Source organism: Thunnus albacares, chromosome 12, assembly GCF_914725855.1.
Source record: "Thunnus albacares chromosome 12, fThuAlb1.1, whole genome shotgun sequence".
NCBI lineage: Eukaryota > Metazoa > Chordata > Actinopteri > Scombriformes > Scombridae > Thunnus > Thunnus albacares.
Window position 1 is genome coordinate 14,122,578 of NC_058117.1, and position 16,383 is coordinate 14,138,960.

Consider the following 16,383-nt stretch of genomic DNA (forward strand, 5'->3'; position numbering starts at 1 on the left):
AAAAAAAAAAAAAAAAAAAAGAGCAGAAAAACATAACAAATGCAGATGCTTCCATACAGGGCATAACGGGTCATAGTTTGATGAGTATGAAAATGAATGTGAATTATATGGCCTTCACAGACACAAGATGTCAAACCAATTGATCTCCTATAGGAGATTTTGGACTGACATATTAAACTGGATTTATACTTCTGCAGAGAGACACATTAATGTCTCTGTGAACCTACAGGGTGTTATGGGTAACTGTATGTTGCAGAGGTAGTTTGTTGAAGAGGAGCCGACATGCACACCTCCCAAATCTCAACTGACTTGTTAATCAAGCTGACTGACTAATACAACTCCTGTTGGGACACGGGTTCACCTTACCAAAACGCTTTTTGTTGGTTTTTCCTTGAATCCCTTACTCATCTGCATACTACATTTCATCATTTGTAAAAAAAAAAAATTACACATATTAAAAAGGAAACAAAAAATACAGTGCTGCATAGAGCTTGTGAACCAAACTCAGACTCAGGTCTCCAAGAGCAGTTTGTGCTCTAGGCTTTTCCTAGGCCCCCAAGATCACTGTAAATATGCAGGCAGCTTACTGACACCCTGCAGCCAGCAAGTGCTGAGATTAGATTTAGGCCTCGGACAATCTCACAAGGCGAGCAACCAGTCACTGGGGAGTGACACAACTTCGGTCATGTTATGTTCTTTGTGTTTTGCTAAATATATATTTCTTTTAAAAATGCAGGTACACACATGCACAGGTAAGCATACATACAGAGAGCTGACAGGGATTTGAGAAATGCCCACTTTGAGTTCTACCATTCCTCTCTCTCCACCTCTGTGCCATCATCTTTGCCCCATGCTTTTAAGTTTGCAATGTTCCTTCACTGTCCTTCACTCAGTATTCACTTTTCTAGCTTTCTCAGTTTTCTACTCCCACAGTCTGATCTGCACCGCTGGATGGATTGCTTTTTCTCCAACTCTCTCCCCTTCTCTCTGCAGGAGTTCCCTGCTGTGCACCAATCCCTTTCTCACAGGTGATTGCTCAGGGAATATTGATTAAGGCAAAGATTTGCTGCTGAGAAGTCACTTTTCAAACTTCCTGCGACTTTAATGTGAAATAAAGTGAGCTGACTCCCTCGTCAGTGATAAACACCCTGTTTCAGATGAAGTATACTTTTAAGAGAACACTCTCCATACTCATCTCCGTCTTCATCTCTTTGGCTTTCTGTCAGCCTCAATTTTTCTGTTTCTTCCCATTTCTCTTACACACGCACGCACGCACACACACACACGTCAGCTTTCACACCAACGTAATGTAGTACTCCTTGTCATGAGGGCACATATCTTCCACTATTGCTCTAATTGCTCTGATTAAAGTGACAAACAGGCCCAATTAAGCTAAAGGCGTAAGAGAAGAACACCATAAAGAGTATCACCACATCAATGGTCATTACGTCTGTTTAACTATTAGCGGAGCTCTACAAGTGCAATTAAACTATCTGCATGACCTTGAACTGTCTCCTGAGCAATAAGACAGCTCCTGTAAACGTGTGGTTGGTGAGGAAGCATTTCCTTTCACAGACCACAATAATCAAATACAATTTAGGTCTTATTTTTGTAGATTAAGCAATCATTTGTAAAGGTTATGATAACATTCTATTCGCCAGAGTAGTTACTGAGATTTGAGAACAGGGTGACATCGCTACAACAAAGTCTGACGAGGTGAGAAATGAGCATTCAGAAGATCAGACACCTTGTAAACAAGCTGTTTAGCGAGATTATTTAAAGCACTTTAATTAGTGGTGAAACTGAATGTGAGTACACCTATCACGTTGGTAGTAATCTCTTATTTTACAGGAACACTGTATGTGTACATAGCTACGGTAACTATGGTAGTACACCTATCACGTTGGTAGTAATCTCTTATTTTACAGGAACACTGTATGTGTACATAGCTACGGTAACTATGGTAGTACACCTATCACGTTGGTAGTAATCTCTTATTTTACAGGAACACTGTATGTGTACATAGCTACGGTAACTATGGTATGGTAGTTCAAAGTTGAACCAGGAAGTTAGATGTGGTGATGGATGTTTTCAACTGTGGGTAATTTGGCTTCATTTCTCTTCTTAATAGGTTTGGCTAGCCTGGATACATATATATATATATATATATATATATATATATATATATATATATATATATATATATATATATATATATACACACACACACACATACATATATACATATATATATACATATATATATACATATATATATAAAGCTTATGTTTCTTGCCCACTCTGACTTCTTGTTAGTCACTCCCATATTTAAGCAATTAACAATGTTACAATGCTATTGTTGATAGATGGCCACAACTACAAAAATAAGACAGAATTTGTATAAAATCACATTTTTCCTTTAAAGAATTAGTTTATGATTTTTAATATGTATGTTTATTTGCTTTTTTTGCCAAGAGTTGGTGAGAACATAGATATCACTCTCATGTCAGTACATTAATGATGTAACTAAAGCTTGCATGGTTAGCTTAGCTTAGCACTAAAAAGGGAAACAGCTAGCTGCCTGTGTCCACAGGTTACAAAATCTACCTAACAGCACCTTTAAACCTCTCTAATGGAGCTTTACAGTAGTTCAGGTGGGCATGGAAGTCATTTTATAGTCACATACATATAGTTCCCTACATCCTCCAATCATGTATCTCCACACTATCTCTGTCTCAATTGGTGGTTTATATAAACATTTGGTACTCATTCAGTCTGCATACAACAACACTGACTCTGCATCCTTGTTGCTACACTGCTGCCTGCTTTCAGAAATGCCAGCCTCCTCTTGTATTAACATTTAGTTGTTCATGAATTGTGAATGTTTCATTTAATATATGTTCATACTCATCAGGGAATTTGTATCTCAGGCTCTGCCGGGGGGGGGGGGGGGGGGGGGGTGTGAGCTCAGTCTGTGTCAAGCTTGCTAAGATTTGTCCCATATCATCACATGAGCCACACCGCCAAACTACAATGCATATTGTTGCAATAAATGTTTAAAACCTTAATGTGAGTATCTCATCTTAAATTAAAATGTCATTTCTTTTTTTTAAACCAAAGTTACTGTGCTCAGTCAAGAAATGGTCTGGCACATAGCCCCTGTAATTTAACACAAAATGTTGTTTTCTTTGGTTCTTGTACTTGTACAAACTAAACTAATGAGATATTGAAGTGTTAATTAGTGAGTTTTAGAGGTGCTGGTGGACGGTTTTGTTACCTTTGAACAGAGCCAGGCTGGCTATTGCCTGTGTTTCCAGTCTTCGTGCTATGAGCTAAACAGCCACTGTGGAGTGGTGGACAGTGTTTATTTCCAAAAATATCAAACTACTCCTTTAAAGGGGTTATTCTTAAGATTTTCATCAACACTAGTTGTTTGGAAGGCAGTGGGAGCTTTCACCAGTCCTTTAGTGACATCATTGCATATGCTCTCATGAAAGGACAAAGTGACGACAGAAGCACTTTATTTATATCACAAACTTGAAAAGACAGAAAATTGACTGTTTCATAAATCTAGTTGGCTTCTTCTCTGTTTGGCACATCCCCTGCACAGCAGTCTCTCTGCTAATATGAAGCAGGATATTATCAATCAATTAGAGTCAATAAACAGTTATGGAGGAACACTGAGAGCTGGATACATCCCCATATCTTTTGACTCACCTCATTAACCATATCATTACTGTGGAACAAGCTTTCCAGTGTGTGAAATGTTCTAAAAGTCTCCATCTCTGGCAACTGGAATTTATGAGACTACTGTGACTGTTTGTGTACTTGTATGTGTGTGTGTGTGTGTGTGCAAGTGTGTGTTTGCTTGTGTGTTTGAGACACAGATAAGATTTTAGATGGAAGGATAATTTCCACTAGTTTGTCAAAATATTGTCACTTTTCTTGGTGAAACTCTAAGCCATTTTTTGAGGAGTTTGCGTATTTCTGAGCGACGGCTCGTTTATTAGTGGCTGATGGCTTTTAACACGTGCTGCCAGCCAGACTGGTGGTGACAAAAGGCTGTTTATTTCTCCAGCTATTATGAAACCAAGCATTAGATGTCACCCACAGTGCTGACAGTAGTGTTAGTGGATAATGACCCTTCCTCTCGGCTTTCTTGAGTCACGATTAATGAAAACAGAATTATTGCCCATTGAGTCACAGACCATACTGTGATTGACTTGTTTTCAAAGGCGTTTATTGAGTGCATTTTAGTACAATAGTTTTCAGAAAGTTACAGCTTACAAACTCTTGACACGTACTTGTCACAATTTACAAGTGGTAGCTATACAGAAACCAACAAAAAAAAAAAAAAGAAACCGTTCACGCTCTTAAGCAATGTACCTGTGCACACATAAATGTCTGTACACACAAATGTGGCTACTATGCGCACACACACACTCACACATACAGTACATTCTCTCACTCTTGCACACACAAATAAACAAACAATGACATGTGCACGCTCACGATCAGCTTCCCCATCCAATGTGTACCATAGATGGAGGTTGTGACTGGTATCCTTGGTAAAGGTCCATTTTCACCTGGTTTTCCCTCCTGATTGGCTGCCCACTGCAGTTCTTCAGTGTGTTTACTGTCGGTGTGTGCATATGAATGTGTGGACATGAAGTGTTGTGTGTATGCTGTTTTATGTGTGTAAATCTTTGAGTTCACAGTCTGAAACAAAAGAAAAAAAAGAGAATGCAGTAGTTTAATAAGCTAAGTTTTGTTGGGAGTCACGTCAGGTCATTTTCAGGTGAACACGGCTTCTACTATTCTGACCTATAAATGATAGACATGAAATAGGCAACTAAGGGGATCGTTGGTCACTTTCCGACAGTTACAGCATCATGAAACATTTAACAAGCTCTGTTCTTGTGTTTTGTATCAGTGTGTGATGAATGGTTTCCATACGAAACGGCTTTCAGAGAGGGATGGCGAACCGCCTCTCCATTTATCACACTGGAGTGTCATTACAGTCAGATATTTAGAAAGACAAACAGAGCAAATGGGGGGAAAAGAATTACACTGTTGCATAATGAATACATTCTATCATCTCATTCACAGGCTCTTGGGTTGAAAAGCAAATACATGAGACTGAGCTGAATAGAGGACTAATGCATTCAAATTGAATCACTGGCATCAGTGAAAGGGATTTATGCCAATCTTGAGGAGCATGTGATTATATTTAGCAATACTTGGTAAATCAATGAGTTGGCAAATTCAAAAGAAAAAGCAATTGATTTTGCCCATGAAGCAAACCAGTTGCTTGATTACAGTATTTTCCATTACCAAACTAAGCCAATTCACATTTATATAATGAGAGAGATGTTGCCACATAAACCTCACGACAAGATGAAAGGAACTGAGTCACTTCAATTAACTAACTTTCTGACTTTCATCTAACCATTCCTTCCTCTTGCCACTTTGCCTCCCGACCCCACCATCCTGTAAACTGACTCATTCCCCTCTTTCTATCACAAATGCACAAACTCTGCCCGGTCTCATCCCATAGCAGGCTAGAAACCAGACACGAGAATAACATAACTGAGGGTTCCTCAGTGTGTGTGTGTTGTGTGTTTGTCTTTTGACTGTCCCATCAGTCTCCCTCCCCGTGGCTGGTCAGATGCCTGTCAGACGGGGGTCCCAGCAGGTGTCTGCTCTCCCGCCTGGGCCCAGTGGAGCATGGAGCTAACCATTTCTCAGGCCGGCCCTGGCCCAACCCAGCCCAGCGCAGGCCCAGGACAGCTTGGTTACACCCACGATAAACGAGCTGGAGGTTTGCCAGCCAGCGGGAGTGGGAGAGAGGGCAGGACAGACAGAGGAGGGGGAGGAAGAGGATGACTTGAGGGGGGGTGAGTGTACTTAATAATCTGCTAATGGGCCTGCCATCAATTTCTAATTTTGGATGCAAGGTGGTTAGAACTGTCGTCATTCACGTCTCTTCAAATAGGGCCAAAAGGGATTTCAACAGGGGTCACAGCTACTGCAAAGAATTGCTACTACAGTAGCTCGTGATAATTGTGTTGAAGTCAAAAGAAGTCGCCACCACTGCTGTATATCAAAGGATATTGTGAGCTTAAACATTGTGGCCAGTTTTCTCTTAGGTTTAAAAAACAGTGTTGTTAACATTATTTCATCAACACTTGATGGAACTGAAAGGGGACGTATCATGCACATCTCCAGGTCTATATGCATGATTTACAGTTCAAAAAACTCCTTATCTTATACTGACCCTCTACACAGCCCCTCAGTTCAGCCTCTGTCTGACACAGGCTGTTTTAGCTCCTGTCTCTTCAAGGCCCCCCTACTGATGAGAGCAATCTGTTCTGATTGGTTAGCTTCCAGAGGCTGTGTTTTGGACGACTTCCAGCTACTCAAGAGGCTACGTAAAGAAACAACAGTAGCTGGATTTCACTTCTTTTACTCGTTCTTTACTCCAATTGGAAATTTCTCAAATATATCCGTACATGTTCTAACCTGATCCAAAATATGTGAGTGGACAATGTGAACAACCCATGGAACAACCTTAGCAACAAAGACTACAGAACAGACAGCCTTTTGTGGGTATGCACAAACAATCTGATGTCATTTTGAGGAGGAAGTAGAGGTAACTTTGCAAGAAATGCATTCAGAGCAGGATGAAGCCCTGGTTTTTGACTTTCAGGGAGCATTTTTACATATGTCAACTCAAGTTTTGGAACTTTGGAACATAGACATCCAACATCATAACGGTATAAAAATAACAGAAAATCACAAAAAGTATAATAGGTCCCCCTTAATTCATAAAGTATTACCTATTTGCTAAAGCCACAGCTTGAAGCAAGAGACCAGCAAAAAAGCCAAAAGTAACACTAACAGCAAAACCACCACTATTCATCACCAATCTGTCCTGAAGTCGCTGCAACTGTGACACCATCACAGTGTACAGACCAATCACACTGCAATCATAGAGCACCATCCCCAGACTAAAAGAGAGAAATCAACCTTGTGCACTGTCCAAAACTATCTACAAAATATATTCAAATCCTAAATTCTGAAATACTGCACTGTAATTTCGTAGACAGTCATCCATGGCTTCCCCGGAGAATAATGTAGACAACTCGCAATCAAATACAACCAAAGAGTGCATTTCCAAACACCAATTCCTGCAGCAAGAGTTATGGAGAGATTCATATATGCGTGAAACTCTCTGTGGCACCACAGCATTTGTGCTCAACCTGTCTGCCCATATGGCAGCAGCATATTCAGCTTTATTGGCCAAGTATGTTTATGCATACAAGGAATTTGACACCCCGGTTTCTAGTGGCTCTTTCTGTTCTTACACACAACAATCTTCAGAAAGATACAGCTAAAACAAGCCGAACAAAGATAATTACACAAACATATCACTATTATGTACAAGCAAATGGGTGAAAAACAGATACATAAATATAAAAACAACATGTGGACAACAATGTACAATGTCTATATACAAGTGAAACCGTTCCTGTAAACTGTAAGCAGGATACAAATAGTGCCAAGGTGTGAAGAGTGCCAGAGTGCTGAAATAAATATTAAATAGAGTGCTGAAATACTGTATGGGTAAAAAAGTGGTATTAATTCACATAGTAGACAGTTATGTACAGCATATACAGCCATATACTGAGAGTGCATAGATTAAATTAGCGGCTTAGCTACTGCAGTCTATGGGAGGCTGTGCTACGCTGTAAGCAGTGTACCCATGTGGGCTGTTTAAGTCTGTGTGTTCATCGGAATGGCATCAGGCGTCTGTTGGCAAACCTCAGCCCAGATGTTCATGTTTACTGTGTGGAGAAGTGATGCTGATTCACTTCGATTTCCAGTGCCTTGATTAGCTACTCTGCTATGCATATCAAACTTGCTGCAAATCTTTCCTCGGCCAGGATATTTGTGGCGCCCATGAGAAAGACTAACTGGATTTGCCTGAAATAAAATCTACCAGATATAGAGCAATTTGATGTTAAGTAGTGTTTCATCTGTATGATCAGCAGGTACTTACCGTGGATTTGGGCCGGCCAAGGTGTGAAGTTTCCATCCCCTCTGGATGGTGCTGAGCACTCCCACACAAAAAACAACAGATCAAAAAGAAATAAAAACATAAAACATATCTGTACAAGTAAGGGCTCACCAGCAAGAGACAGCATGTGTACACCCACATTTAACATGATCTCCAATATATGGATATTTTGTCAATTATTTTAACTCCTACAGCAATGTTCATGTAGATCTACAATACCAATTCTTTGCCCATGATTCCTTTTACATATTCCTCAAGTAAAGATTCAGTGAGGATTGTCCTTGTGCCCCTGGATCGAGGAGACGTTCAAACCCAGTGTCCATTGTTGAGTCATCCAAAGGGAACCAGGGGACTGTAGGAATCTATACATTGCATGTGCCTATCACAATCTAGTCAACAAACATGTCTTTGCCAAAAATGCAAGCAGAGAGTTCTGTACATAAATATTCATACATATCACCTTCAATATGAAGGTTTATTATGAAAGATATAATCATATTTAACAAGAGATAAACATTTATATTCTCTGAATCTGGGTGGGGCTGGTTGAGAAGTCCTTTGGCAAGGCCTTCCACCCAGAACTCCACAGGTAGTGTTAAAGTTAAAATATGAGTGGGCGGCATCTTGCTATAGTGATAAAACAAACAGATGGTAAAAGACAAAAATATAACTAAGCTCTGAATTTTCACCAGTTCATTTACGATACATTTTTCAAATTCTTTAAACAAGCAAAAGATGATGTGAAAGTTGAAGATGGTGCTCCACTGTACATCCCTGTATTCTTCTCTCTCTAATAATTCCTACTAGTAATTGCTTTTTCTTCTGGGACTTATTTCTGGCCAGGTCAAGGCATCTTCATTGCACACGTTGACGACGGTATGGGTAAAATCACAGGTCACACGTTGTTTCTACATGTCTCACACTTCTGTTTACAATTTTTAACATCTTCTAGTCCAGATAATATAGAAGTACAATATCACTCATTTTACCATACAGTCTGGAATTGTGAGATATTCCCTGTGTTGATGTTTGATTGTTGGAGTTATTTTGGTTTACAATGACACGAATGGCAGTTCATAACCACAGCTAATAACGTCTGTCTTCCTTTTGTGGATAAATAGAGAAACAGTATCAAGTCTGGACCCTGAACTCCTGATGTGGATTGCATGAAGTGTAGTAGCTGTTAACCATGTGGTAGAGTAGACCCTGGTCTCCTGTTGTCACGGTAGTGGATTAGATTAAGACAATAGTCTCGACTCTGGCGCGTTCCGATGGATCGGGGGTCATTCGAGGGCTGCTATTGTTGTTGGTCCTGCGAATGCTGCCCGTTCCGTGGTACAGCGCCCCCTGTAGTCATGCCATGGTCGTGGGTGACTGGCTCATCTGCACCCTCATGGACTGGATATTACTGAGGATCTTCTTCTGGTGGCCTGCCAGGGTCACTCCTATTCTCAGCAAGTCCCTAGAGACAGAAAGAGGCAGAGAGAAAGAAAATTGAAAAGTAAGAACATATTTTGAAGCAATAGATGAAAGGATTTCCATCCTATTGAAGATGGAATGAATCATTTCAGTATGAAGCGATAATACTGGCAAAAAATGCCATCATAAATCATTTCATGGTGCAACATGACTATATAGAAAAGCACAATTTCAGGATGGAAAGCTAGTGGCAATGAGCAGAAAACACAAATTTGCAAAATTAATACCACTTAATATCACTTGAGAGAAGACTTAGTAATGCATGTTGCTTTGCATTGCAAAGAGACTGCATGAATGCCACCAAGCCCCAAGCATACATTTTTAATAAAAATTTTTTTTTTTTTTTTACATTTTTACATGAATATGTAGACCAAGCAACATTGTTAATTTAAAAAAAAATGAAGTGCAATATTTGAGTCTATTGGTTCCACAAGTACTACAAGAGAGGCTGTCATGACCCAAGTTTTGAAATACATAAACAGCAGCGAATAAATATGCCTCCTAATGTGTGGTTAAAAGATTCACTTCCATATCCTTTTCTGAAAATTGTTCATAAAAATCCTTATTATGAAATAGTAATCACAATACTTGAAAAGCACAGAGGGGAATATTCTTACCAAAATTACTTTGGTATTTGCTGTCGTAATGAGTTGTATTTTCATGCATTAACCATACAGGAATTACATTGATCCAATCATTCAGAGACTTGACTCACTGGGGGCATTAATGTTAAAAATACATGCACTTGACGAGTCATTTTGTATACTTGTATAAGTGTGCCCATCAAGTGCCATATGGGTATTGGAACTCTTCATTTGCACACGAGCAGGTGAACTTACTCTGAGGTCATTTGAGCCACCAGCTGCAGAGAGGTAAAGCCTGAGTTGAGGAAGTTGTCTCTGTACTGGTTCATCTTGATGGCAGCGAGCCAGTCCTCTACTGAGCTGAAGGTGTTAAAGTCAGGTATGGATCTGTCCAACAGTGGCTGAGAAGGCCTGTAGGAGAGAGCGAGAGCAAGAGCGAGAGCGAGCGAGAGAGCGAGAGAGATTGAGAGAGAGAGAGGATATATAAAGCAGAGCTTTGATGCAATATTAAACATGGGGGATTTAAAGAGAAGGAGAGAAACTTAGGTTATGGTGTTTGTGTGTGTGTATGTTTGTGTGTGTGTTGTATGAATATTGGCTTTGGAAAGTATCTATCTATCTATCTATCTATCTATCGATCTATCTATCGATCTATCTATCTATCTAATATAAAGATTAAAAAGAGGAAGAAAAAAATTCCCTAGTGTCCTTATGTCATGGTGATAGTGCTCATTGTCAGGCATTAGGAAACTGGTCACAATTAAATGGTTAAAACAGTAAACTGACAGAAATACAGGGGGGACCTTGAAGAAAAACTTGATCCATCGTTCAACCAAACTCACACTGGGCCAAAAGTTCACCTTTCAACATGGCAGCAGCACAAAGCACACAGCCAAAACAAGTGGCTTCAGAACAAGTCTCTGAATGACCCTGAGTGGCTGAGCCAAAGCCCAGAAATTGGACTGGAAAATCTGTTAAGAAACCTGAAGCTCGAAGTTCACAGAGAGACCACATCCAATCTAGCCAAGCTCGAGAGAAAGGATGGATAAATTGCCTAAAACAAGATGTGCAAAACTATGCCTCCAATAAGATAAAACCAAATTAAGGCCAATGATGCCTCTACAAAATAGCGCATAAGCATTCTGAATACTTATGTAAATTAGATGTTTCTGTATGTTTTAGTTTTAATTTTTCTGAAAAAAAAAACATGTTTGTGCTCTGTCATTATGGGTTAAAATCTGGAGAAACTGAACTTTCCACAGCCAATATGGGAGGTGGATTGCGGATTACTTAAAAGCAGCTGGAAAAAAAAGTCCTGGGGAGGAAAAGTTCGTGTTTGATGCAATCAAGAGTAATAAATTCATGTTTATTCTATGAGAGGATAAAAAAGTAAGCATGTGCGTGCTGAGTTAGCTTCTGCAGAAAGCATTTGTAAATATTGTATATATAAACAGATGAAAAGCATATTTGCGTGTCTGTGTTCTCAGTGTCCACTTCAGGGTGAATGCTTGTGTGTTACAGTTTATGCTGTTGAAAAAAAAGTGTTTTTACTCACACTGAAGGGATGTTGGCTACAGCTTTGAGGCTGGTTGGGTTACGGATCATCTTGTCCAGGGTACTGACGATGTCGGTGAAGCGGGGTCGTACGTTGCGGTCCTTCTGCCAACAGTCCAGCATCAACTGGTGCAGGGCGCTGGGACAGTCCATGGGTGGCGGCAGGCGGTAATCCTGTTCAATAGCATTAATAACCTGGAGGAGAAGAGGTGGGAGGGTTCAGTAGAGGGGTTATCTATTCTGAAATTTAGATAATTGATAATTGTATAAATTGCGCAACACTCATACAGTAATTAATACTAATTGCTGCCAGTTATAGTGTTTGTTGATGAGTGTGTTAAAAATACTAATTTAACTAAGGTTTCAGTGATTGATGACATTAAGCATATCCACTCTGTAATACTGTCACGCTCGCACCCGCTGCAACCAGCACCCCACCCCCACCCTATACAGACACACTCCCTCTGGTCAGTCAAGAGACAGTTATTCAGACTGACGTGCCCTTCCTCTTGACTCTAGCCAATCACATGTCACTCCTGGAGGACAGAGCGAGGAAAGAGAGGGAAAGGAGAGCAGATCCAGTGTCATTGTGGAAAGAAGTCGCAAGGGAATGGGCAGATTGCATATAATTAACACTGTGAAGTATAGCCACTAGACACATGTCTCTTAGAGGCTGCACAGGCTATCCCCACCTTGTTATAGAGAAGCTACGAGCTAAGAGTTTCGGGGGAGTCAGAGTTATACTAGAGTCAAGTGTTTTGTGAGAGTTGAACAAAGTTCGATTGGAACCTGAGGTGAATTTGAAGACTTTAGATAGAAGTGGACTAGCTACAGTATAACTCAATTTGTTTGTTAGCTACACTGTGGGGTTTGTAATAGTTATACAAACAATAAAGTCAAAATAGATACTTTATTTCATAGTAAATCATGCTTATTCTGCAGCTATGAAGCCACTTCTTTGACACAAAGACTAAAGATGATCCAGATTGCAGCATTGCACACTGACTGACCTAGCGCTCACCCATATCCATATATCCATACTGTCTTTAGGCCGTATTCAGACCAAATCAGACAATGCGGCCCACCGCTGCAGGGTTGAGCAGAGGTGTGTGGGCGTGTTTGTGCTCTATAATGTGACCGCTGTGAAACAATCAGAAAATAACGTTTTATTGATCTGATTCACCGGCTTTCTCGCTACCACTGCTCCCTCTCTTCATTCAGTCTCTAGCTCGCTCAACCACAGCTGCTCTCGCTTGCTTGTGCTCTAAGCTCTCTCTCTCTCGCTCTCTCTCTCCTTCTTTTTCTCGTCTTTTTTTAAAATGCAGCAAAGCCTAACTTTACTTTCAACGTTATCAAACGAAGAGAAATGTCCTCCCCTCTTCCTAGTAACGTCTTTGCTCTCCCTCATGGCAAGGTTGTACAGTTCTGATCAGTCTATTTGCTGGCTGTGATTGGCCACTGCAGCCTTCAGCTGAAGTGACGTCAGGTTGTGTTTCTCTAAAAGTTGACTCTGGATCAACTTTCTCACCACAGGCCAGTGTGGCGCCGCTGCGGCCAAAACCCCCACAGCCTAAACTCACTACCCTCATTCAAATGAATCACTGCACCGCCTGATTTGGTCTGAATACCACCTTAGATGTAAACTTTTCATGAAAATGCACACTTGTGAGATAAGGATCTGGTGTGAAATCAAGTATAACAGATACAATCATTAGAAATTAGAGGCTGCTCTGTAGGAAGCCAACTCCACCCCCGAGTTGAGTGCAACTCAGCAGAATCTTGACAAATGGTACATATGGAGAAGTGGTTGTGTGTTTGTGTGTGTGTGCGTGTTTTTATGTGTGTGTGTGTGTGTGTGTGTGTGGACTGAGCAGCCGGACATGCTGAGCGGTGCCAGTCCTCTTCTCTGCATTAGTCCCACCAGGCAGTGTTTGCTGCTGGCCCACTGAGGCAACATCTGCTGGGTTGGATGGTCCTTGTGGAGCAGGGTCCATAGAGGCCTGATGGTTGGCTAGTTGTCTCACTAAAGGGAGCTTAGGAAGAGAGACCTCATAGTATGGGACTATATCCAATGGTTGTGTGTGTTTGTGTTGGTGCCTGTGTGTTTGTGGGAGTCTGTGTCTGGACCTTATCCAAACGGACATGGGGGACAAAGCAGAGCTCTCAGCAATCATTCATTGCTCTCAAAAGCCGGCCAGGAAGGAAAAGGGATAGTGTGAGACTGTGCCCATAATAAGTCTGCTTTCAAAGTCAGAGTCAAGGACATCTTCAATGATGATGCTAGATGGGAGATGATAAAAATGTGTGATTTATCACCAATTCCTCTCTTATGAGTTATCCTTGATTGTGTATCTGTGGGGTGAAAAGACAGTATAACCACATCTGTACGGAAATGGCTGTCCTATTAATGAGGCAGTTTATTCCGATTTCAAACTTGTTGTTTTATAGCATGGGAGTTCAGGGAGTTGAGAAAAGAGATAACTTAAATGTTCCCTTTTATTATCTCTCTGAAAGATCCCATGAAATAGGCATCTGAACTGCTTCTTTGTAGAGAACAGTGTTTCTTCTGTAGTGACCTCCTGCTGGATTAATGGTTGTAACTAAAAAGCCCAACCAATAATCACCACAAATGTTTTTAACAATTCAGCATTTGTGCCTGTCCTTTCACATAAAGCTATGATACCATTTCATGGCTCCTTGGTTTTTACAAATAAACACTTACATCCTGGTTGGACATGTCCCAGTATGGCCTCTCTCCAAATGACATCACTTCCCACATAACGATGCCATAGCTCCACACATCACTGGCCGAGGTGAACTTTCTGTAAGCGATGGCCTCTGGTGCTGTCCACCTCACTGGGATCTTACCACCCTGAGAAAATGAGAAAGGAACAAAAGAGGCACAAGGGGAAAAGTGAGAAATTTCTGACTTCCAAAACTGTTTATTGCCAACATTCTTTTCAGTTGTAGCACATTAAAGCCAGCCATTAGCCTCAACACCACCACCCCCTTGCCTTGACTTTCCACCTTCATCCCTCTACCTCTTTATCCCTTCATCTAATAGGTGCATCAATCCTCCAGCAGCCAAAACATACACAAGATTCTGCATCTGTCTCAGCAGCGGCTCCCAACAGTGTTCGCCCTTCACACATCGACCAAGACTACATTTAGCATTACCTCTACCACAGCCCTGTCTGAATAAAGGAAGATAGGCCTGGGCATCTGCTCGCACGTTGAGCATGTCTGCCTGTAATTGGGCTACCTGGGCCTCAGGCATGCCACGCGCCCTGTTGATTGAAATTGACAGCTGCTTGTTTAAAATTCCACACGCACACTCACACACATATACAGGCACAGTTACGAACATATGCACAGGCACAGACATAGATGATTATGCGGGGGCACCAACACACACAAACAAACATAAATCCCCCCCCACAGCAGCACTCCTCATATCTGAGCTGAGCTCACCACCAGTTTAATAATGCCAATTAGCCGAACCTGAGCATTTGCAGATAAGCCACTGTTGGAAACAAACCCAAACACAGAGAAAAACCTACACAGACCACCCGGTTCCCTGCTCGCTTTCTGAGAACAGAGGAAGTCGGAGAGAGAGGAGGATGAGGGAGGTAGAGAAAGAGAGGGAAACTGAAGTGACACAGAAAGATACAGACAATGATTGTTCTGGGGAGTTTCTTTACAGCAGGTTGCACTGAAATGCTGGACAGAAATAAACACATGGTTCACTTGTGTGTTTTCTTGTATGTGCGTGTCTAAACACACTTATGTAGGGTTTCCAGGTCAGGGCTGTGTGGCATTACAGAAGTGGAGAGTCTGAGCTCATTAATCTCTTTAGGGTTTGACCTTTGAGAGGTTGCTGACCCCAAAAAGAGATTTAACATCTGACCCCAGATGGAGATTGCTGTCAGGACACACTACAACACGCAGAGGCAACACTCGGCTCTCGCTGAGCACACCAGTCAGTGCAGGAAACGACATGAAGGATTGAAAGTATAAGGCAGTGTTGTGTGTGTGCGTGAGAGTGTGACAGAGAAAAAAATGAGAGAACAAGAAAGAAATATGGAGAGGAAGAGATCAATAGTCAAATAAAGGCTGTCTAAGCCCCAGCGACTTCAATGCTTTTCTCATATCTCCGACTAGTTCATATCTGAATCGTTTCATCTAAATCGAGACCCCAGGACACTTTCTCATGCCCTATCCTTTGTCTGCAGGCTTTGTAGCTACACAGATACAAGCCAAACATTGTCCATACAAAAACATAAAAAGGCCAAACTGCTTCTTCTTCATCTGTCACTTTGTGAGGGGCAATGCTTCAAGTCACTTATTTTGTTTGGATGAACATACATAAGCTGACAAATGAAGAAATAAATGCAGAACAACATGAAAAAAATGACTGCTCCAAGCGAAATGCTATCTATTACATCCTCTCTTTATCATTATTCGCTTACTCCCTGCCTCACTCTGTACATCTGGTCTCACGCCCCAGGACCCTGTTGGGATATGAGCTGAGTGTCGCTGGAATGGCCTGAGCAAAGACACAGGCTTCACAAGAAGCTCCCTGCGTGCCTCCAATGAGACAGACTTTAGTAATAACATTTCCAAGGCGGGTGAGTCAGAGGCAGCTATGCAAACCCTTAGTAATTACTGCTGTGGGCCAGTGATAGC

General features: G+C 41.3%; 1 protein-coding gene across 3 annotated transcripts in view; it reads right to left on the reverse strand.

The window, feature by feature from the left end:
* Positions 1-4,223: 4,223 nt before the first annotated feature.
* The window catches only part of LOC122993537 (ephrin type-B receptor 1-B), a 163,150-nt gene continuing 150,990 nt past the window's right edge, over positions 4,224-16,383 (reverse strand). For all 3 annotated transcript variants that reach the window (XM_044367785.1, XM_044367784.1, XM_044367786.1), the window contains exons 13-17: positions 14,420-14,569; positions 11,699-11,892; positions 10,399-10,554; positions 8,063-9,542; positions 4,224-4,719 (exon numbers count right to left, since the gene is read on the reverse strand). In XM_044367785.1, coding sequence (XP_044223720.1) covers positions 9,434-9,542; positions 10,399-10,554; positions 11,699-11,892; positions 14,420-14,569 — 609 coding nt within the window. In that variant the 3' untranslated portion in view covers positions 4,224-4,719; positions 8,063-9,433. The remainder of the gene's footprint in view (positions 4,720-8,062; positions 9,543-10,398; positions 10,555-11,698; positions 11,893-14,419; positions 14,570-16,383) is intronic.